At 48.0% G+C, this 21902-nt stretch overlaps 5 protein-coding genes and 1 non-coding gene across 6 annotated transcripts; 1 reads left to right on the top strand and 5 right to left on the bottom strand.

Moving 5' to 3' along the window:
- Positions 1 to 1385: 1385 nt before the first annotated feature.
- POJ06DRAFT_280894 (general substrate transporter) lies at positions 1386 to 3068 on the bottom strand (the record flags this gene model as incomplete). Its single annotated transcript, XM_056189913.1, has 3 exons — positions 1386 to 2438; positions 2492 to 2948; positions 3001 to 3068. The coding sequence occupies 3 exons, from the start codon at positions 3066 to 3068 to the stop codon at positions 1386 to 1388; spliced, it is 1578 nt and encodes a 525-aa protein (XP_056044348.1).
- A 3224-nt stretch (positions 3069 to 6292) lies between these two features.
- On the bottom strand, positions 6293 to 8380 carry POJ06DRAFT_280893 (Metallo-dependent phosphatase-like protein; the record flags this gene model as incomplete). The annotated part of the gene is made up of 2 exons (XM_056189912.1): positions 6293 to 6357; positions 7441 to 8380. The coding sequence occupies 2 exons, from the start codon at positions 8378 to 8380 to the stop codon at positions 6293 to 6295; spliced, it is 1005 nt and encodes a 334-aa protein (XP_056044347.1).
- Positions 8381 to 10316: 1936 nt separating this feature from the next.
- Positions 10317 to 11372, bottom strand: POJ06DRAFT_83772 (uncharacterized protein). The gene is made up of 2 exons (XM_056191635.1): positions 11202 to 11372; positions 10317 to 11151 (listed from the first exon to the last, which is right to left on the bottom strand). Exons 1-2 carry the CDS (start codon positions 11274 to 11276, stop codon positions 10606 to 10608), a joined length of 621 nt encoding a protein of 206 aa, XP_056044346.1. The 5' UTR covers positions 11277 to 11372; the 3' UTR covers positions 10317 to 10605.
- Positions 11373 to 12268: 896 nt separating this feature from the next.
- On the bottom strand, positions 12269 to 12362 carry POJ06DRAFT_t34. The gene has a single exon. It is a non-coding gene; the product is annotated as a tRNA-Tyr (tRNA).
- A 328-nt stretch (positions 12363 to 12690) lies between these two features.
- POJ06DRAFT_249783 (apoptosis-antagonizing transcription factor) lies at positions 12691 to 13956 on the top strand. The gene is made up of 4 exons (XM_056187209.1): positions 12691 to 12824; positions 12879 to 13061; positions 13118 to 13725; positions 13784 to 13956. The coding sequence occupies exons 1-4, from the start codon at positions 12765 to 12767 to the stop codon at positions 13848 to 13850; spliced, it is 918 nt and encodes a 305-aa protein (XP_056044345.1). The 5' UTR covers positions 12691 to 12764; the 3' UTR covers positions 13851 to 13956.
- Positions 13957 to 21814, bottom strand: POJ06DRAFT_249779 (uncharacterized protein). The gene is made up of 5 exons (XM_056187208.1): positions 18955 to 21814; positions 17393 to 18900; positions 14718 to 17333; positions 14501 to 14666; positions 13957 to 14444 (listed from the first exon to the last, which is right to left on the bottom strand). The coding sequence occupies exons 1-5, from the start codon at positions 21704 to 21706 to the stop codon at positions 14242 to 14244; spliced, it is 7245 nt and encodes a 2414-aa protein (XP_056044344.1). The 5' UTR covers positions 21707 to 21814; the 3' UTR covers positions 13957 to 14241.
- Positions 21815 to 21902: the final 88 nt, after the last annotated feature.

The following is a 21902-nucleotide window of genomic DNA, read 5'->3' as shown; positions in this document are numbered from 1 at the left end:
ACCCAGCCATGGGTCCCAGAAAGATTAATTATCTACCCATTTCATATTTGCCCCGCAATTGCATTGTCGGGAGAGGTCTGTCAGCGAGAAACAAACTCAGCACCGATAAGCGAACAACGAAATATGCAGCACTGGGACGACGGTAACAAATTCCATTCATTTGATGGCTATCGAAGTTATTTGTCATAGTGCGCGTCCAGTCATATTGAAGGGACTGTGGCTGCTACTGGAAGAGATTGTGATTGCGTTGACAGTCGCAGCCCAGCTACAATGTGTCATGATGACGCCGTTTCATGCTATTGACGGACGGCGACATGCCACTGTTCAAGCTATTAAGAACGACAACTATTCTCGCTGGTCTGTCATTTTGCGAGACAATCAATGTCGCATTATATGGTCATGCCTTGCCTTTACGGCCGGACTTGGAATACCCTGTCAGACAAAGATGAGCCTCTATGATATCTCGAACATGGATGTATATGTCCTATGTCGGTGAGTTACTAACTGATTAAGTGTGGAAGTGGATACTTCAGGGGAGTAGTATAGGATGAGGGTTGGACCTCCAGAGATGTAACGGGGTCATTATTAACAGACGGGCATCTCCGATATATGTTGTACAGTCTTAATTCACTCATCAACTTCTGACTTGAGCATCCAAAAATGGCACTATCCGGCGCGAGCAACGCACTCATTGCGTGACGTAATACCAAATGATGCGCATGCTTCGCCTGCAGTCAATTTAGATAGGTAACACAGTTTAGACCGAGAGTCGCGGTTCGTCTGGGGAAATTATTCCCACTTCCGCATGAGCTGTCACTTCGTCCCCCGCCACAGTGGCCGACGATATCGCCAAACGATATCGCCAAGCGACGGTTGCATTTCTAGCAGAACGCCAATCAAATCTCAACTTCAACCCCGACTGGGGGCACCCACCACTGTTTTCACGGGTGACGCAACGCACAGCCAAGCTCTACTACTTAAGAACCGAACCTGCGGCTACGTGAAAACGGAGGCAGGAATGAGCACGGGAACCAACGCTAGTTTGAAACTACGAGTGGAATGATGAAGAGACTCATTGCTTTGGTGCTTGATCCAGTTCCATACGACTAGCATAGTCGGATAGCCGCATTCCGAACTTTCCGAGATAAGCCAGATAGTTCGATCTGCATGAAAAAAGAACATAATAGACTTGATAAACAAAGACATTGTCCAATATTTCCATTGTCGCCAAAATCTAACCAATGCGATAACATCAAATTTACAACATAACCAGCCGTAACCAACAGTGTAATATACTACACAATGCAAATACCCTGAACCGAACCAGCAAACAAATCACGCGCAACCGTCTACATTTTATCAAACAGAAACCGCAAAGAGGCAGGTCAGTTCCGGTTCGAGCTCAAGCTGCTTCTTTGGCTCTCGACATCCTCCATGTGAGTGCCGTGGACGTTCTTCGCGTCTAGCTCCAGGTCAGCAACCCCAGCGACATCGCCGTTGTCGATAAGAATTGGCTTGCGCAAGTTCCACTGCTTTGGCTTCATGAAGAAACCAGTGCTGAAGAGGTTATCCATATGCTCGAGCGCCACACCGGAGGTCTCACGAACGACGAAGAAGACGAAGACGGCTATTGAGGCGTTCAAAATGCCGAACATGAGGAAGGTTCGCCAGCCGATGCTCTCCATCGCGACAGGGACGATGCGTGAAACGCAATAGTTGAAAGCCCACTGGGTCGCGAGCCCCATCGCGACACAGTACTCACGAATGCGGTTGGGATAAATTTCAGAGACATAGGTGAATGGCACAGGTCCCCATGACATCGAGTAAGCAACACAGAAGATGTAGACCATGACGATCATTCCGATCGAGGCGGGTGAAGGCGAGGAGGCATCAGCAGCAGGAGGCTTACAGGCGAGAACAATGCCGATGATGAGCATGGCTGTGGCCATACAGATGGCGCCGACGAACATTGGGAGACGACGACCGGCACGCTCAGCCAGGAAAAGTAGGAACAGCATCGAGAAGACGGTCTTGACAATGCCGTAGACACCGGTAGCGAAGAGCGAGGAGGAGGTACCGTTGAGGCCAATTTTTTGGAAAAGAAGAGGAGCATAGTATGTAAGCGCGTTGGTGCCGGAGAACTGCTGGGCAACCATAATCACGAAACCGATCAAGACACGAATGCGGTACTGAGGAAGGAACATTTCGGATATCGTTGCACCATGAGAGACACGGAGTTCTTCATCGATAGAAATGCAAATATCCTGATACTCCTGCTGGAGCTCCGCGTCCTCTGGATGAGCCATGCGCATATAGCACAAGTTGTTGAGGGCCATCTCGCGGTTGCCGCGCTTGACGAGCCATCGAGGAGACTCTTTAATGACGATGGCACCAACGAACAACAACGCACCAGGAACAAGCTGAAGACCCATAGGGACCTGCGACCGTTAGAATTCCGGAACATAATTCCTAAAGTCAAAGTTATGCTTACTCTCCACTGATCATGGCCCTCCGGGGAAAGTCCCCGCTCGCAGCCATAGTCAATCCAATATGAAAGCATAATACCGAAAAAGATGGAGAAACCATAGGCAGTACCAAGCTTTCCTCGAATTCTTCGGGGTGCGACTTCGGAAAGATATGTAGGAGTAAGCATCGACGCAGCACCGACACCGAGACCGGACACAGCACGACCAACGTAAAGGAGGTTGATATCATGAGTGGTGATGACCTGGAGAACGGCACCAATATTGAACACGAGCGAGGCTATAGCCATACCCCAACGACGACCGAACCGAGCTGTGAAGAAGGCCATGAAGATTGTGCCGAAGAAACAGCCGGCCTGCAAGGTGGCAACAATGTTACCCGTGACATTTGCCATGTTGGAGGAGTTCAGGCCAAAGTCGCGCTGGAAGGATTCAATCTGGACCGCCGAGCCAATGAAACCGGTGCTGCGACCGTTAAAATTCTGGAACAAATCCTCGAAACCATAGTTATACTTACTCATAACCAAAGAGGAGGCCACCAACGCAGGCCGTCGCTGCCGTCAAGTAGAGTCGGTAATTAAACATTGCTGGTCTCTGGTAGTGTAGAGTCTGGGGCCTGTCGACGTGTGTGATGATGGCCGTCAGAGACCGGGAGGACGAGGAAGATATATAGCGCGATCGACTGGACGAGGCGTGCGGAGAGTCCACGGATGCGTCGGGTAGGAAGTGCGACATTTGGGGACTCCGAGAAGCGAGATTGAGATTATCCGGGGCAGTCCGGGGTTAGTGGTGCCTGCCCGCGGACTGGAGGTGAGTGGGGAGCCGTGACTGTCGCAAGGCGATTTACGGCCGAGGGGGCGATGAAAGCCTGTGGGGGGACTGTTTCACCATCGCACTCTTGCTGCCCACGCAGATTACCCTAGAAACAGCTTTCCCACTCGCGCTGTTGCGGTGGCTGAATAGCTTATGGCCCCCCATGGGTTACCCGGTCCGTTCTAGCGTGTCCGGGGCCCCACATTGGAGGCTCGGAAATTATGGCTCGCCCAACAATTAAAGCGACGCCGCTTCATCGTTTATCCGACGACCGCCGGAGTCGCATCTATGACCATATCTATGGTCAAATGATCAGCATCGCAACTTAAAAGTATATGACCTCCTCGCGTAACTATCAGCTGGCACGGCTAGTTGGGCACTTGTAGGGTTTGATGCTCCAAGGTGACAGCGGTGTGCTTAGCAGATTGCAAGATTGCGCTAAGTTCCCCGTGAAGTTCTAACCGTTCCGGGAATCAGCCAGTTATCCCCGTGGCTACCGGATAGCGCTTGATTTGCACACAAACTAACTTTTATCTAGGGCCTGTGACCCCCGCGCGTGACGTAGGCTCAGTAGTCGCCTGCGATTCCACATCCACCTTCGGCTACCCCACAATCTGACTGCCCTGCCGGCTCTTGCTACGGGTCCAGGAACCAAGCAGCATGTGGCGCCGCACCAATGCCTGCAACCAAAACCACCGGTTCGCGCGAACAACGAACGTGTGTGGAGTGATCTGATACGGTCTCATGCGTCTTTTTTTCTTTCAGAGTCCGCGTTAAGACCAGGGTAGTCAATCGTATGACTTATGATTTATGGCCGTATTAATTATGCCAGGGGGGTTGAAAACGTAGAATGTTGGTTCTGCGTGGCTTATCCGACGCAACAAATATAGCCCGCAAAAAGCCATATTTGGTAATCCGTCCGCGTTACTAAGATTGGTATCATGACCGTTTGTCCCGCCCCCGCTTCCAAATACAGTATCGACAATGCACGCTGTATATAGTGTTCTACAGGTATTCCATGGCTGTGTTCCTCGCAACGATCCAGAGTGGGGGGCTTAGGAGGGGCGTGGGGGGTATTTTCGCGACTATTGCTACATTATTCGATCAATCCTTCCAAAATAGAAAACCAAATTGTAATAACTTATATATATATATATATATATTAATTCTGAGGTGTTACTCTCAATTGATATATACCATGATTAAGAAAACATTCATGGCCTATGATAGACTGCGCCGATCAGGTGACACCAATTTTGACCGCGTAATTCTCGCGAAACGAACTTGCACTTTAGCATATGCTCTACGGCATACCACGCGAATGACAGACACTTGACTGACTATGTTGGTCCCAATGTTGGCGAAACAACACTATGGACTGACGGCAATGCCAATGAATAATCAATCACTGGTTTGATCTCCTGTCTCGCAGTACATGTGTTGTAAGGCCTCTGTCGATCTCGTTCCAATCAAGGAATATCAAGAAAAACCGCAGCTTGTTGCTAAAACTCAGCCATTCAGTTTTTAATCTCGCGCTGACTGGCAAAGAGATTGTCAGCGGAGAAATCCTAGATATAAGCAAGACCAGCAATTTGGCGAAACACCGCACCCCCACTCCGTCCTCCCCCCGTCTCTGGCTTCGCCGGCAAAAACCCGACAGAGCTAGCTGCTTTGCTGTCGCGCTTATCGAAGGAGACATGCTTGGACAATGCGGCTGTTCGGAATCGGAGTGGAGAGACAGATTCAGCAGCCAGTTGAATGCTCTCTGTCGATCCTTTGAATTAAGACTGCAGAATCGATCCGAAACCCCCACACGGCATACTAGAGCGTATGACCCCATTCGGCGAACTGTTGCGACGGCAAGCATCCTAATCCGCATTGATTTCACTCTTCGGATGCGTACGTGGTGGTTGCTCGGTTATTTTTGCAGGCCGGATCGGAAATATTGCACCGCATATTACATTAGGTACTTAAGAACTCAAGCCTGCCTGCTTCTGCGTAACTAGACAAGATATAGAATGCACATAGTGCAGTAATAGTTTGCTAACGGAAAGACGGTTCGACTCACAAATCAAGGAAACAATAATAAGACAGTGTCTTGCTGCAATGTAACACACTCCACTTCTGTTCTTTGTTCCAATTTAGGACAGGATCGGCAAGTGACACTCTTGACCCCCAAAGGTCATTCTTGCCGCAGGTCAACTTAGTCATGGCAGACTACCGACGTCGTCCACCCACGCAGTCATTAGCTATATACCCTGTGATGAAGCGCATGAAGCGCGGTCATAGCCAGTTGCTGGCTTCATGGTATTAACGGAATGTCATGATCGATTGAGCGGATGTATGAGACTTGGCCTCTGAATTAATATATTCTTTGCGAGGACACAGCTCTATGGTCTTGATGTCACATCAGTGGGCAGCTAAGACCAATCATTGGATATTAAGAACCTACACTTCAAAGGCACGACGAGCGCTTTCCATAAATCTGCAATACAGCTGCAAGCACTCCACCGCATTATTTGCTGCGGGTGCAATTTCAATCCTGGCAAAAATTCTCGTCACAAATGATGCCGTCCATCGCCTGCCTCAGGCGTACACAGCTCGGGTATTTGTCCGTTAGGCGCTCAGTCTATCGAACTGCCTCCCATTCTTACATGGCCCCACCGAATCCCGACTAGTCGCTCATATGTGCTTCTGGCAGAAGCGACCTGCATGGTTGAACGGTGCCGCAGTCTCAGTTTCGCGTGGCAGTACGCGAAAATTCGTTGCTCGGCATTTGCCTAACTGTTGTCCGGAGTCCCCCTAACCCGCAGTGCTGTCAAGGTAAGCTTCACACCAGAAGGCGGGGCCCGCAGTAAATGATGTGGGGGGAACCGCACTGGCTCTCACTAGCCACCCGACTAACTGCCTGTTTTCGGGTCAGTTGCGAAGAATAGTCACCACGCATTCGTTCGTCTTCATGAAAAGCAAGCCCGCTACACTTACTCTTTTTGCAATTATCTGGCACGTAAAGGAGTCATATCCACAACAAGACCAGAACCTTTAATCCAGGTCACCTCGTCTTGGGACTAGGAACACAAAGAGGCATCACAGAGGGCATCCCATCATCTCATGCGAAGATAAGCAGAGACAAAAAGAGACAATTTCCAAACATAATAGCTTGTGTTGCCGCACGGTTACGTCTAGCTGGTTCTGTCTGATGGCAGTCGAGTCATCTAGCTGCAGCTGTGTGGTATCCGATAAGATGTGGATTGTGAACTGGCCATACATTTAACGTCCATTCGCACGAAACCGTGTAATTACGGCATACTGGTCATATACGTAGCCGTCAATCTACATATTTAAGTAGCAAATCTCGGCAGGAATGTGACTTGGAGACCTGTTCCAGAATGCAGGAGATTAACGCTAGGAATTGAGTCAAATTAAAATGCGTTGCTAACTGGACTCGGATTAAAATTCGCCTAATCAAATACTTGCTAAAGCTGGGATCAAGCCACATCTCGATTCCTGTCATATGACGGACTGGGCAATACTATTTATTTTATATAAAACCGCCCTGATATTAAACACGAAAGGCAACAAAACAGTACCCATCCCTTATATCTGCTATCAAACTGCAACGCATACATACGGTATATAGAACAAATACAACGCGAAAACCATAACACAATCCCATACGAAAGGCACAATACGTACAATTAAAGAACCATCCTAAACGGAAGCGAAAGGAGAGAACAAAAAACTTCATATGCCTTATTCCCCGGGACTCCCGAGGATATTCATGCAATACAATACATCACAGGCACTTGGCCAATCTTGAGCCAATACTAATCCTCAAAATTGGCATCAGTAAGCCGTAACTCGCGAGGAAGAAGATTGGTAATTTGGTTCCATTTGCTGCCACAGTTGTTGCCAAACCAATTGGGCATCAAACCTCTTCCCGCAAGCCAGTTCCTCTTAATACGGAAACACTATGGTCCGAGCAACAACATTCCTGAAAGAATATGACTCGGACTGACCAGAGATGCACTTCTAAAAGCTCTGTGGGACTTGGGACGCCGGCTATACAGTTTTCTGTTAGCATCAGAATTCGAATCGATATGGTCGAGACTACATACTGGGCTGGAATGCATTCCATTCTTACGCTCGTAGCGTCCTCTTCTCATCTCTTGCTTCAAAGCCACCGAATCTAAAGGCTTCAACAACTCGAAACTGCACAGCAGCTCCTCAGACACGGCCATAACCGCACCCCAGTTATCGAACTCGCCACAATAATTCGGCGCAGAGAATACTGTAACTAGTGTCCGTTCGTTGAAAAACTCATACCCATCTTCAACAACCATATGTGCTCGACATACTAGATCAAACTCAAACTTAGTGAGGAACTTGTTAATTGCCGACTTTCCGAAACAGTAAGATACTCCTCTCTCATTGTCTTCCCATTCGTTTGGTGTATCCGTAGGATCGGACCATAATAGATCGTTAAGGAGTCCATAATCTGGGACATCGGTAGGTCGAACAATATCCCGAATTTCATCCATTGAGTTCAATACCGGTGATAATCCCCCATGAACGCAGAAAATTTTTGATGCAACAATGGATGCGATCGGCAACGTGTTGAAGCAGTCGACGAATGTTTTCCAAACTTTAATACCGCATCGTCGTTTGCATTCATCATAGAATCCATATACTCGGGTCACATTAGCGCATTCGTGATTTCCACGGAGAAGGAAGAAGTTTTCTGGATACTTGATCTTGTACGCCAGTAAAAGCAAGATCGTTTCTAGTCCTTGCTTCCCTCGATCAACATAGTCTCCCAAAAAAAGATAGTTCGCCGACGGAGGGAAACCACACATTTCGAATAATCGGATCAAATCGCCATATTGTCCATGGATATCGCCGACAATCTTAACTGGCGGCGAAAGCTCGATTAGGGTAGGCTGCGACAAGAAAATTTCTCGAGCGTATCGACATATAACTTGTATCTCTGCATTTTTCAGACACACACTCTTTGTTGCTTTGCCTGAATATCCTACATCGAGTAACCGCTGTATAATCTCATCGATGTCTAGCGACGGACCCATTTCTGGACCGCTAACTGCTGGTGACCCATGACCCGGGCTAGCGGATGGCCGCGAAAGATTCATATTGCTCATGGATTCTTCTAAGCCGGCGGCCGATGAATCAACGTTGTCCAGATTGCTATTACTTCGACGGTGCACCTTACTAGCCGAAGCAACGACGGCGTCCGGGATCGACGTCGCCTGATCATTCGCTGCCGAGGACGCACTGCCACTCCTTCCGTGCTGAGCTTGAGACGATGGAATGTCAACGGATGCGTCAAATGAACGCCGAATTAAAATAGGCTCTTTCGGCTCATGCACTTGCATCGATGGTGGCAAATTTGCATTATCAAACCCGGGTGGTGAAGGAGAAGACGATATTTCTCCGTTGGTGTTAGCAGATACATACTGTCCAGTCGATTTTGGATATTGGGGTGAGAGGGGTGGATCGAGCGCGGACGAACTTGTGGCCACATCACTAGCCGAGCTGCTGTTGATTTTCGACCGCAGGGATTTGATAGATCGTGATGAGCCTTGCGTGTCTGTTCTTGAGAACGACGGGTAGGATTGCAGTCCCTCGCCTCCTTTTGTTTTAGAACCATTGTTTCCCATAGCGCTGGACGACCGTTAGCAGGCGACCGACTCTAACCGTCAACCATCCAATCTAAACTAGAATCAGAATCGCTATTGCGTACCGTTCAATTGCCTAAGATCAGCAAAAAGAGAGCCGTTTGCCGGTATTCAAAAAGGAGCCCCGTGCTGATGATGAGTTGCCGCTGACTGCACAAAGACAGTACCGATGCCAACTATTCCAACAAAGAAGCGAATACTACACTCGATAGATCGTTAGTTACGATTTTCACCTGATGAGATATCCCTTCTTGTATATCGGGTCTTCATAAATCAAGATCATTCCACGACCAACCACGGTGGCCTGCTAGGAACGTCGGATCAGGATTCAGAGAACTGCAGCGAGATAAAATAGTCACAAAACATTTAGGAACAGCTATGCCAAGTACGCCAGAATCGCATATCAAGTTTGACTGTCATGCCGTCTCGCACTGACCGTCGATTCCGCCAACTCCGCACATCCCGCAAATCGCGAAATGCATAAAGATCGTATCATGCAACCGTCCATAAACAAGTATAGAGAATACTTACATATAATAAATATCAATGACAAACGATTGAAATGCGCGTCGTCGAGAGTATATTCGGGCGTGGATCGGTGAGAATAGCAGGGGTAGGCGACTTATCCCAGGAGGTACTTCAGTTCGGAGACAGCCGTGGTAAATGTGACAAACAGACACTGACACCCAATGCAGTTGCCATATATATCTACGAGGAGTCAATGAAATCCTCGGGATTTGGTGCACGATGAATAAACGGAAACGAGCGAGATCGTTGGTCCGACGAGTTAGTACTACTTGGCTACAGATTCCATCGGAAAGTGTATCGCGTCACGCATCATGACTACACAAAACCCTCGTGCTGACGCGTCATAAATAGCTGTAAGCCAACCACGGACTTTAGCTCGGCTCCGACCAATTCCCTCTTAAGTAAAATTTTGTCGCCACGTCGTCGATGTGGGCAAATGTTCATAACTCTTAACTTAATACCGTCAATTTATCTCCATGCTTTGCTAATAGTTAATACAGTTTACATTTAGGTCAAGTTGCAATTCTGCGCTGTGTTCAGGTTCGTATAAGTTTTTACTGTAGAGTCGATGTCGTCTTTCAATCGTATTATTGATCCGTATAATGATGAATTCATGAAATTTAATAACTAGAAGCTGTTACCGACAAATTGATGGGGAGCAATAATGAATCGCTACTCTGAGACATTACGGAATCATAGTGTTGGAAGACTTACGACTCAATGTGGAAGGCTTTCAGATCCTAGCGCTAACATGTTTTCGACAGGACTTCTACTCGTTTAGATTCAAAATAGTATATGTAAGAGATCGTATCACATGATGGACGAATGCGTGCGGGCTTGTTCAACGGAATAGGTCATTTAAATATATGACAATGTATCAAATGATAATCTGTACAACTTTGACGTCTTTGTAGATGGACAGGGACACATCAAATCAATCATGAAGCTTGATCCAAATGGTGTCCATAATTCATAAATGGAAGCAAAACTTTCTATGTGATACATAGCTCGGATCTGGCAACTTCTAACACACTGGAACATGTCCAATAATACAAACCGTCGTATCAGGTACAGTTTTGAAGTTACAATTAGATTCTCTTCTCAACCTTTGCCTCAAGCTCTTCCAACTTATGTTCTGCCTTCTCGAGAGTCTGCATCGATTGTTCAATGCTGGTAGCACTGAACCATGACAAAAACGCGTTCCAAGCGATCGACACAATATTCACAAACATTAGTCGATATTCCAAAGGAACGATTCTAAAATTCACAAACTGTACCGCTGGCCAGACTGCATAATTTCCGACCATTGTTCGCCACCATTTTGTACGCAAATCCTCCTTGATCTGATCCCAAGAATGCAACTGCAAAACGCCCATGCTCACATAGAACGACGCGATACCCACAGGTGCCCACACCGTCTGGTCAACTGCCATTCGCGCCAGCGCCTCAAGCATTGGACGCCCCGGGATCACAATGCGCGTGCTGACTAGTTTGTACCATTGAATCACTACAGGCGCGAAGACAACACCCCCGTGGAAACACATTCGCCCAGTACGAATATAGTCATATTTGCCCTTCAATGCTGGGTCAGGTGAAAGTGTCTGAGCAACAACATCTCCTGCTCCAAAGAGAAACTAGTCCTGTTAGAAAAGCTTTAAGATGTTTCGGATGGAATAGTTCATACCGCTGTTGTGACGCACTGTGTCAAGATTGGTCGTGTGGCCAACCGTGCGTTGTACCACTTATAAAACGTTGACATTTCTAGCGTTCTAATAATGTATATTATGCTCGTCTACGAGACTATCCAATGTTCCAACTGTCTCAACTTGTCTCTGCTGATGACGGTCAGTGCGCTCGATGTGCGAGCAATTGCGTGGTGCCAAAAACGATTAGACGAAAAGTTAACGGCGGCCAGCGCGTGTCGTCGATAATATAATTCCGCGAAGAGCGATTCAGATTTCACAAGACCAAGTCAAACGAATGTAGAAAAATTGCCAGCAGTTGGACTGAAAGAGGCCTGCCTCGATGACGATCTCGTCCGCGATGATCGTTTGCGCATCGAAGACATTTGAAACAAAATGACGATAACCTCTGCCAGCTACTGACGCCGATAAGGGTTCGCGACCCTTAGCTTTCAGCAAGGGGTTGAGTCAGTCCCCACATCAACCGCCTAGACACTACTGTCGGCTAAGGCAAAACGGTTGTGGGTTAGGGCTAAGGAAACATCGAGGAATTTTCCCCAAGTAGTTAGTAAGCATTTCACAATTCCTTGTTTAATAATATGACAACAGCGGGACGCATGTTAGAAGAGTTAACCAGCAACTCCTTCATTTAGGCAACACGGAGAGTCAGCCAGTCGTTCTCTTTATTATGGTTAGCGTATATTTTCTGCACCCATGCTATGTGCCGATTGGGCTCTTCGTTCCTCTCGAAGCCTGAGTCGGCTCAATTACAATCCACCTTGAGGGCGTATTCGACACAGTAGATATCTCAACTGTCAGTCGGTGCCATTTCTGTCCCCGGAATGAAGCGAATATAGTGTGTATTATTCCTAAGTCGAAGCTTAGCGACACACGATCATGTCGTGCTATGACTTACTGCTGCCGCTGCAGCTTATTCTGCCACAGGTTTAAGGAAAACACTTACGACACTGAGCAAAATTTAAATTATTCAATCATTGGTCTCTATTCACCACGAATAGTAAGCAAAGACGGGCTGCGCAATCGAAGTTAGGAAGACCAAAAAATAAAATCTCCGGAGCGTGACTCGAACACGCGATTTTCAGGTAATTGTTGCTCGGAAATTCCATTACAGCCTGACGCCTTACCAGCTTGGCCATCCGGAGCTCACGCACCGAAATATTCGGTAGCACACCTAGGCATGCCTTTATATCACGTGACTTATGAGGGCATCAAACATTTAAGGCGAGGGAAATAGCCAAATATGCTGGAATGTGTAGAGATGATTTCCAATCGAGCTCTTGAATCTGAGTTGAGGTTTAACAAAAGAGCTCTTCTATATTATATTATTGGCCCAACGAAAGGAATCTGTGGCTCTTATGATTATGCAATTGGTGTTTAATGACTATGAGCTATCCATCTTGGAAAGGTTACCCTGCTTCATATACACTCATCCCACATCTGAGCCGCACCCAGAAAATTGTCGCCTTCGACAAACTTGTCGTAAACGACCGTTCATTGCACGCGCTTACGTAGATATATGCGAAGAGAGATAGGATCTAGTCGTTATGGCTCTAGAAACGTCGGATGAGAACTACCTGAACGGTCTTGCTGTTAAACGGCAAATAGTCAGTGCTTTATTTCGTGTCGAATATTAGATCAAAATGCTGACTTATGAACAGGCTATATATGAGCGCACTTTGGACGGCAGAATCCAGTTACAAAAGGCACTCACAGCGCTAAACCTGGCCCTCAGTCTATCACGGCAGGATTCATACGGGGACAACCAGGATGTACAAGTTTTGGTCCACGAAGCGGAGGAGAAAGTTCTGCACTTGATGGAACAACTGATTTCTCTACGGACTGTATGATTTGTCCCTCTACGTCTATACCGGGCGCAGGTTACTGATTTCATACTTAGAAATTATTAGAAGTGAACTCCTTATTGGCCCCTGGTGCTCCATCACGGAAACGTAAACGCTCAGCAACAGTTCAAGCACACTACGATGCGTGCACGGCGTTCAACTCAACTTACACACCCTATCGGACCGCGGTGCTCGGGAAGTGGTCACGGAAAGTTCAATCCGCGAACAGTATGTCCGGCCTTGGTAACAAGTTCACAGTCTTGAATCAAAGTATTTCCAGTCAACTTGAGGATTTGTTGCGAGATACGGACAGATTGGTGGCAAGGACACGCGTCAACAGGACCACGAGCGCCGGAAATGTCAAGTTAGATGGTGCCACACACGAGGGTCGTGTTGATGACGGAGCTGTGTACAATAGTGGAGCCTCGCTGCTATACGATGATACCGATTTCTATCAAATTTTGTTGAAGGACTTGGTCGACAAGAATATGGCTGCTACTGATGCGGGTGGTGTGACGTGGACGGTTTCGAAGCCAAAGACAAAGCGGCCAAACTTGGATGTGAAAGCATCCAAGGGACGGAAACTGCGATATCATGTGCAGGAGAAGATTCAAAATTTCATGCCCCCTATTCCGTCTACGACCTGGAACGATGAGCAGATTGAGTATGCTAAATTAATTTTCCGCAGATTAGCTCGTATCACAGTACTAACCGCGTTTTAGTGATTTATTCAGCGGCTTGTTCGGACAAAAAGTTATGGATGTCGTTCAAGAAGAACAGGAAGTGTAAACGGGTAGTTAGTCATACAGAGTCATAGCATTGCACGGTGAATATTTTGGAATTTTGGGGTTATCAGCGATGAGGATCACTTCTTCAACGGTCTCAAAATCTGAGATATGACATGTGTATATTGTTATTTAAGTTACATGTATAATTGATCATAGCCGTCAGGTTTTCCCGCTGTGACCACAATTACCAAAACTCCTTACTCTTATAATAACCAACATATGATACAGAACGACTGCTAAAAACTAAAAACGCATGAGCAAAATAGACCGGCAAAATACCCATACTCGACGAATCCATATTCCAAAATGCTATATGCACATGCCAGAAACAGATGCAAATAACAGATTACATATCTACTTTACTTTATCCTAACGTACAGAGAACGATACAATTATGATGGAATCTCTCGCAGGTTCAACCATTTAGCAATAATAGATTCTAGGACGTCCCGCTTGACAGGTTTAGCGAGATAATCGGACATTCCTGCATCCAGACATCGTTCCCGGTCTCCAGTTACTGCATTGGCGGTCATTGCGATTACAGGTACATCGCGCACGCTGTTGTCACTATGCCGCCGAAGTCGTCTCGTAGCCTCTGTAGAAATTGGTTAACGGCATATCACATAACACACACAACCAGTGCCAACTTACCATAACCATCCATCAGGGGCATTTGACAATCCATCAACACCAAATCGAAGGGTTGCCTGCACGACACGCGACGATCGAGAGCGTCAAGCGCCTGCTTTCCATTACACACTGCTTCCACGCCATATTTCAATTTTTTGAGCAAGTTCAGGGCAATCTGTTGATTGATCTGGTTTTAGGTTAATATCGTGCTCCCCTAACAAGCGCAGAGCCGACTTACCAAATTGTCTTCCACCACCAAAATCCAGATAGGTCTCGACTCGCGAGCATCGACTGTGCTATTACTCGCACACGATTCAGCCGAGTCTGAAGATAGCGTTGAAGATGCCGCTGAAGCGGACGACACTGACGATTCCGACGTCGATGTCCTCGCTGCACTGGGCGGCTTCGTCCCTAGATACGTGTCTAAAGATGACAACGACTCCTGAGGATCGCCATCTCCCTCTGGTACTTCAGGATGCGACACTACTGAAACTGGAGATGGAATATCAACCAACTGCTGGTACGAGTTTGGGCCGGCATCCCAAGCCACAACCGACGACGCTTCGTCCGGACTATATGGACTCGGCTGCGCGTCGATTGGCGCCTTCATAAAGGGAACAGTGAAATGTGCGATCGTGCCCTTGCCATACTCGGAATCGAGCCCAATGGTGCCGTTCATGAGCTCGACTAAATTCTTGCTGATGGATAGCCCCAGTCCAGTGCCACCAAATTGTCTGGCTGTGCTATTGTCTCCTTGTTCGAATGGTAGGAACAATTTTGACATCACCGCCTTGCTGATACCGATACCAGTGTCAGAGATATGAACCTTCACTTCTACTGTGTCATCTGTTTCGTAACCGTCTCGAGCTGTGAGCGTGATGTGCCCGCTTCTTGTGAATTTGACAGCGTTAGTCAACAAATTCATCGCAATCTGTCTAAAGCGTCCCGGGTCACCCATAACCAACGGCATAGGCTGTATCGAAAAGTGAATATCATCAAGTAACCGCAATCCCTTCTTCGCAACCGGAAATGAGAGGATTTTCAAAGTCTCTTTCAGGACACGTGTCACATCGAACGGCACATTGCAAAGCTCAAGCTTGCCGACCTCGATCTTGCTGAAGTCTAAAACGTCGGTGATCACAGTCAACAATGCATCAGCGCACAGCCGAATATTATCAGCGAAATTACGCTGCTGTGGCTGCAGATCCGTGCTGAGCAATAAGTCACTCATACCAATGACTCCAGCAATAGGAGTGCGAATCTCATGAGACATATTTGCCAAGAACTCTGACTTCATTCGCGATGCCTCTTCTTTCAACCGCATTGCGTTCAACGCGTCCTCCTTAGCTCGTCGCTGGTCATCGATGTTAATCAAAGCGCCGATCCATTTTGTGATCATGCCGTCGTCGCTCTTGAGCGCCGTGCATCGACAGACGTGCCACCGGTAATTGCCCTCCGCGTCACGGATCCGGATTTCAATAGTCTCGTAAGTTCCACACTTGGCATTTCTCAGAGCTCTCACAAACACTTCACGGTCATCGTCGTGAAATTGCCGAAGGTATGCATCGTTAGCAGGTCCAGGGGCGCCAGCACCGCAGAAAATATACCAGAAATTATTCAAGTAATCTAATGGTGGCGTCGTGTTCGCCGGCGCCCGCGCCGAAGGGGGATCCGCAGTCCAGATAATACAAGGCATAGTCTCTAGTGTCGCCACAAAGCGCGCTTCTGATTCGCGCGCAGCTCTTAACGCGGCGTTCTGGCTTTCAATCATCATAGCATTGGCCATTGTTGCCTTGCGGATATTCTTGAATAGCATGGCATTCGTGATTGAAATACCCATTTGCTGAGAGAGCAACGACAACACCTCGATATGACGAGTGTTGAAGGAATGCGGAGCGCCTTCGAGATACAACGCCCCGAGCACAATATTTTTGTGCCGGACAGGATGCACCAGGACACTGCGACCGTCAGGGTGACTCTTTTGCCAGCCGAGACTAGCGCCCAAGAATCGTTCGTCGTCAGCTGAATTCGCCATGACCACGGTCTCGCTGGTATTCAATGCGTACGAGATCGGCTCTGAAAAGACCGTGTTCTCAAGGCTCTCCAGACTCATCCGGGGATACTTGAATGATTCGACGCCACTCACAGTCCCCATGGCCGCGACACGGAATTTCGAGTCCTCGTGGACGACAACAGCAGCGACCTCTGCGCGGGTAGTATTGATGAAAATCTCAATCATCTTTTTGAGCAATGTATCAACATTAATTTCACTCGAAATAATCTGGCTGCTCTTGATAATCGACGTCAAATCGAGGATATCTAACGTGTTGCTACTTTCAGACCGGTTTGCGTTTTCATGCATATCCGTCTCATCGTCCTCTTCCCATTCGCTCTCGACGGCACGCTCTTCCGTAGTCTTCCGATACCCGCCATTTGCGTCCGTCATAGATTGTGGCAATGGCGCTCCGCCTTGAAAATAGTCCATGTACGACAAGGACTGCACTCCAGCGCTAGTATTAGGCCCGCCTTCGGCCGTGACGTCGGACTGCACCTTAACTGCAACTGTCTGAACGCCAACGCTCCTGTATCGTGTACTATCAGTCACATTAAAGACGTCCGGATGCCGACGCGACATATCCTCGACAACAGCCACGGCCCCGCATTCCATGAATACGGCAACTGCTCTCTTGAGTAGGACCTGCCCGATACTTTTGACACCTCTCCGCATGCATATTTCACCGGCGAGACCGTGAAGGATTGCGGTGTCGAATTTGAACTTGTATTGTTCGCAGTGCTGAAGAACGTCTTCGTATCTGACCATCGCTTTATCAAAATGCCCAGCCAAATCCTCCAGCTAATTCCACAAGTTAGGATGATCATAAGCTGTGGCTTCTAAATACAGCTCTAACTCACCTCCATATCAATCATCCCCCAACACATGTAAAAAGACACCTTACTAACAGACAACCATTCTTGTAAAGCATATTGCTGCTCATGAATCCGTGCCAACATCATCTCGCGTTTCTTCGGATCAATATTTCCTCGTCTCAAAATCTGCACCATCGCGATACTAAGCACAAATCCCGCATATTGCGCCGCGCGCGAGCAATGCCATATTGAACGATGTGTCGATATATATGACGAAACCTCGTATATCTCGTCGTAATGTCCGAAGAAAAAGAGGGCGATCATGTAATATTCGAGGTACACAGCCGTTGTAGCCAGAAATGGCATCGATAGCAGACGGTTTCGGTATGCCACTGAGTCGTGCTGGTCATCGGTTAATAAGTTCTCTGCGTCGCGACTAATGGTCTTGCCGGTTAATGCTTGAATGGTTTGCCTGACCGCACGGATAACGATGATTGAATCTGAATTCTCGTATAACACATCAGCTGACCCAAGTGTTGAATCACACTGGCTGAGAATCGACCGGAGGTCATCACACATGAAAAATCGAATGCGAATATTAAGCGATTGTAGTTGCAGCATAGCGACCCTGTCACCCGAAGTAATGGCATGTGAAATTGCTACATCTATCCGCTCGAGAGCGTCGCCGAAATCGTGGCCCAAATGACCCAAGTAAACGTAATACGCAAAGGTGGCACGCGCAATAGAACTAGAGTTCTTGCACTCGTCAATCATCCTATAACTTATCGCGCGTAACTTATTCGCAAAGTGGTACAACCGAAATCGTGCTATAGCGACCATGCCGAGATATATGTATGCCAAACTGATATTATCGTCTGCTCCGATATTCGTCTGCATGTTGAAAAACACCAAGACTAATTGAAAAATCTTGTCAGGAGCACCTAAATACGCCGCCATAAGGCTCTCAGCTGTCAATCGTTCGGCGAGTTCGATGACAGGGTCGTCGGTCCGCTTGGGAGACATTAGGTCCTCCTCGTTGGCATTCTCGATCATATCGTAAAATTCCCAAAATCGGTCAGTGACCGTCAACTCGTCTAGCCGGACGCGCGTGCAGAGTTCCAGATCTTCGCACGCAACATTCATAGCATCACAAATCTTGCCATAGTCCCCCATTAGAAAGTACACCCGATTCCGCAAGAGGTGGCATAATCCCTTGTGGTCCTTCTCATGTGAATTCTGATACGTCTCGTCCAACGTCGCCAGGGCTTCGTGGCCCTTGCCTTGCCAGATGTACACCTCTGCCAATCGAATGAAAAATTGAAAAGTCTCGCAGTAATCCACATCCGGCTGTCCATCGTCCCATCTATGCGTCTGGAGAAGACTAATACCAACTTTGTAGAGCTCAGCTGCTTTCACAAATGAACCGTTGTCAGATGCAATTTTTCCTGCTTGAAGAAGTTCCCGACGATAAGGCAGGCGGTATTCCTTGTCTTGGATCAGCGGTATTGCCGTCAACAGGTGCTCGCATACTAGATATGGATCGTGATCATCCCCTACTATTGTCAGGAACGTTTAACCAGAACTAAAATAACTTAACCTCGACATACCCTTCATTAAAACCTGAGCAATCAACAAATTCATCGTCCCCACATTCTCAGGTCTGACCAAACTCAAAGCAGCGCGACTAAACCGCTCATTAACGAATCGGAAGTGATCCTCATCTTTATCTTGCATGATCACACCAGCCTGCAACAGCGTCTGCAGGCTCGATAGCGCCTTGTCATCCGACTCGATCAGCGTGATTGCGGTGTTATCGACCGCCGGAATGTCGCTCGAGTCGCTCGACGACAGTCCTTCCGGCATCGACATAAACCGCCGGACCAAGGCGAATGAGAATGGTGAACCGAGGAATGCAGCCCAGATGAGGAAATTTTTCGTTCGCTTTGGGAACTCTCGCAGCCGTCTGAGAATGAACGACTCATCTATCTCCGTATGCGCCGTGAAATTCAAATAGTGAGCGTTCAATTTGTCGATATCGTCATAAACCCATTTCGACTCGCGCCAGTCGAAGCGGATGGACTTCTTATTATACAATATGTTTAGAAACTCCCGTAAATAGAATGGATTTCCTTTGATCCTTTCGTATAGGAAATTCACGAGATCACTAATTTCCGACAGCTCGCGATGCAAAGTAAGCGACACGAACTCCTCAAACGACTGTCGTCCGAGGGGTTTTAGCATGATCTTAGTCAGACGTGGATAATCACTGTCGAGAAAATCCTTGTACTGTGGCGCCAACTTCTCCGCCTCTCGCTGCGTGAAAATCAAAACCATGTCGACTTTAGAATGAATAATGTTTAGCAAAAGTTCGAGGGTCTCGTCATCAGCATAATGTATATCGCCGACCACAGCTGTTATGACAAACATTTCAGACAAAACTCGCAGCGTCGTGAGAATGAACGACACAAACTGCATCTTGTTGCCGGTCGCGTTCTTAAACATGTCCTCCTCAGTAAACGACGTCGAATCTTGGCCCAATAGCTGTTGTCGTATTTGTTGACTGCTCGTGCGACTTGACTGCGATACAGCGTCAAAAAACTCGTCCGCAATGGAGTCAAACGCGACGATAGATGACGACGACTGAGACGCATTGTCATCTTCTACGTGAAGAAAATCCCGCTGAGACTTCCTCTGTGTGTAAGCGCGATCGACTTCGACAATCGCCTTGAGCTCCGGAATAAGGGCCCCAAGTCGCTGCATATTGTAGCATTGCATTCCCAGCCGTGACCGAAGATTGCTATAAAATGCATGCACTACCTCGACTTTTTCAGACAAGACTTGTCGCAATATGGCAGACAGAATCTCGACCGGCGCCTCGAACGGCCGCCGCGCTTTCGATCGAACAGCAAAGTGCGCGAAGTAACCGTACTTCCGAACCGGAGCCTGTAGTGAAGTAACAAAGCTCGACTTGCCGATACCGGGATAACCTCGTATGACAATGACTTCAGTTTTGTCATATCGATGACTTCGTCTGGAGTCTCCGCTGCCTGTGTAGGACTGGCTCGCACGCGATGACGCGACGTCAAGCGACGTGACGGACACCGACGAACTGCTTGAAGATACGGTTTTCGAGTCTGCCGAGAGCGCCAACGAGTCCGAATGATTAGCAGCATTATTAGCCTGAAACCGTTTGGAATGAAATGTCTGCAGGTCGGAGGTTGATCTGCGGCGCTTGACGAATTTACGGATGATGCCTATGACCTGGTCTTTTTCAGCATCGCGGCCGATTGTTTCGGTCGGCAAAATGAATATCGACGACACGTCATTAGTGCCGAGCTCAAAGTCGTCGAGAATATTCCCTTCACAAATTCGCACAAGTCTCTGGACTTCAAGAAGATCGTGCTTAAGCCCGGTTACTGATCGATACCGCTGTCCTGCTTGTTTGGCGGTCATTTTCTGGATGATGCTGTCGATGACTGATGGTATATCGGGCCTGTACGACTCGATTGAAGGAACAGGCGTGTGCAGGATGTCATGGATCACGTCCATTGCTGAGCCGTAGAACGGTAGCTGACCTGTCAGGACCGAGAAAAAGACGATGCCTAGAGAGTATATGTCGGTGCGGTGATCGACGCAGCTGGACGCGCGTCCGGTCTTCTCCGGCGAGAGATAGACATACTTGTAATCCAAGGCTGAGTTGTCGACAATGTCTTGGATTGTACTGTTGGCGATAGTGCTCTGTACGTTGCGCGTGCTGCAGCCGAACTGCATGATCTTCACCGTGCGGGTGCTGGCGTTATAGAAAAACGCATCGTCTCTAACCTCACCGTGGACGATGTTATGCGAATGATGCAGGAGCTCGAGACATTCGCAAGTGCCGATCGCAAATTCTAGAAATTGTGGGAGCGTCATGATGCTTTTTGGTCGCAAGGACGCGGCTGCCGGACGGCTGGTCTCCGTGAGACTCTCGACGTCCTCCTCCTGCTCATCGCCGTTCTGGTTGTCAGTCATTGCCGAGGAGAACTCAGAGAGCGAGTTTTCTCCGAGATACTCGAATATTGACACGACCGCTCCTGTCTTCTTGAGGTGAAAGAACTCGAACGCGCGTATGATGCGGGCGCTGGTTGGGTCAAGCTTCTGCATATGCCGTACTGTGGCGAATTCCTGCTCAAGGCGGAGAGACCGCTCGGAAGGCGAGATGCGGGCAAGGATGGGGGTCTCGGTGACGGTTACATGCTTACCGCGGACATGCCAGGACTCGTAAGAGGTGATGTAAGCCGAATCGAGGTCGAAGAAGTAGTTGGGTATACTGCGGAGCTCCTCCACGAGGTCGGGGGGTAGAGAGCACGGCGACTGCATTGCGCAGACCGCAGACAACCGAGAGATGACTATGAGAAGGAAGACCGGACTATCGGTGTATGATGAATACGAATTATGGTGGTGTTGAAAATGAGCTCAGGAAGGACAAGTCAGTGGTGACCACAATAGGAAGCAGTAACAGCGGGGACCGACAGCATCCGCAGCAGCAAGATTTCGCTTGGTGGGCCTAATGGTC

This window comes from Lipomyces tetrasporus, assembly GCF_029532465.1.
Source record: "Lipomyces tetrasporus strain NRRL Y-64009 chromosome Unknown POJ06scaffold_4, whole genome shotgun sequence".
Taxonomy (NCBI): domain Eukaryota; kingdom Fungi; phylum Ascomycota; class Lipomycetes; order Lipomycetales; family Lipomycetaceae; genus Lipomyces; species Lipomyces tetrasporus.
This window is presented reverse-complemented; position numbering and strand designations above follow the sequence as displayed.

Excerpts from the sequence above, each read along its gene's own strand:
- POJ06DRAFT_249783 (XM_056187209.1), top strand. The coding sequence starts at position 12,765 with ATGGCTCTAGAAACGTCGGATGAGAACTACCTGAACGGTCTTGCTGTT. Across the intron at positions 12,825-12,878 it reads TTGCTGTTAAACGGCAAATA|GCTATATATGAGCGCACTTT; the intron begins GTCAGTGCTTTA and ends ACTTATGAACAG. Across the intron at positions 13,062-13,117 it reads AACTGATTTCTCTACGGACT|AAATTATTAGAAGTGAACTC; the intron begins GTATGATTTGTC and ends TTTCATACTTAG.
- POJ06DRAFT_83772 (XM_056191635.1), bottom strand. The coding sequence starts at position 11,276 with ATGTCAACGTTTTATAAGTGGTACAACGCACGGTTGGCCACACGACCA. Across the intron at positions 11,152-11,201 it reads CACAGTGCGTCACAACAGCG|TTTCTCTTTGGAGCAGGAGA; the intron begins GTATGAACTATT and ends TAACAGGACTAG.
- POJ06DRAFT_249779 (XM_056187208.1), bottom strand. The coding sequence starts at position 21,706 with ATGCAGTCGCCGTGCTCTCTACCCCCCGACCTCGTGGAGGAGCTCCGC. Across the intron at positions 17,334-17,392 it reads GGGGGATGATTGATATGGAG|CTGGAGGATTTGGCTGGGCA; the intron begins GTGAGTTAGAGC and ends TTGTGGAATTAG. Across the intron at positions 14,667-14,717 it reads TGGTGGTGGAAGACAATTTG|ATCAATCAACAGATTGCCCT; the intron begins GTAAGTCGGCTC and ends ACCTAAAACCAG.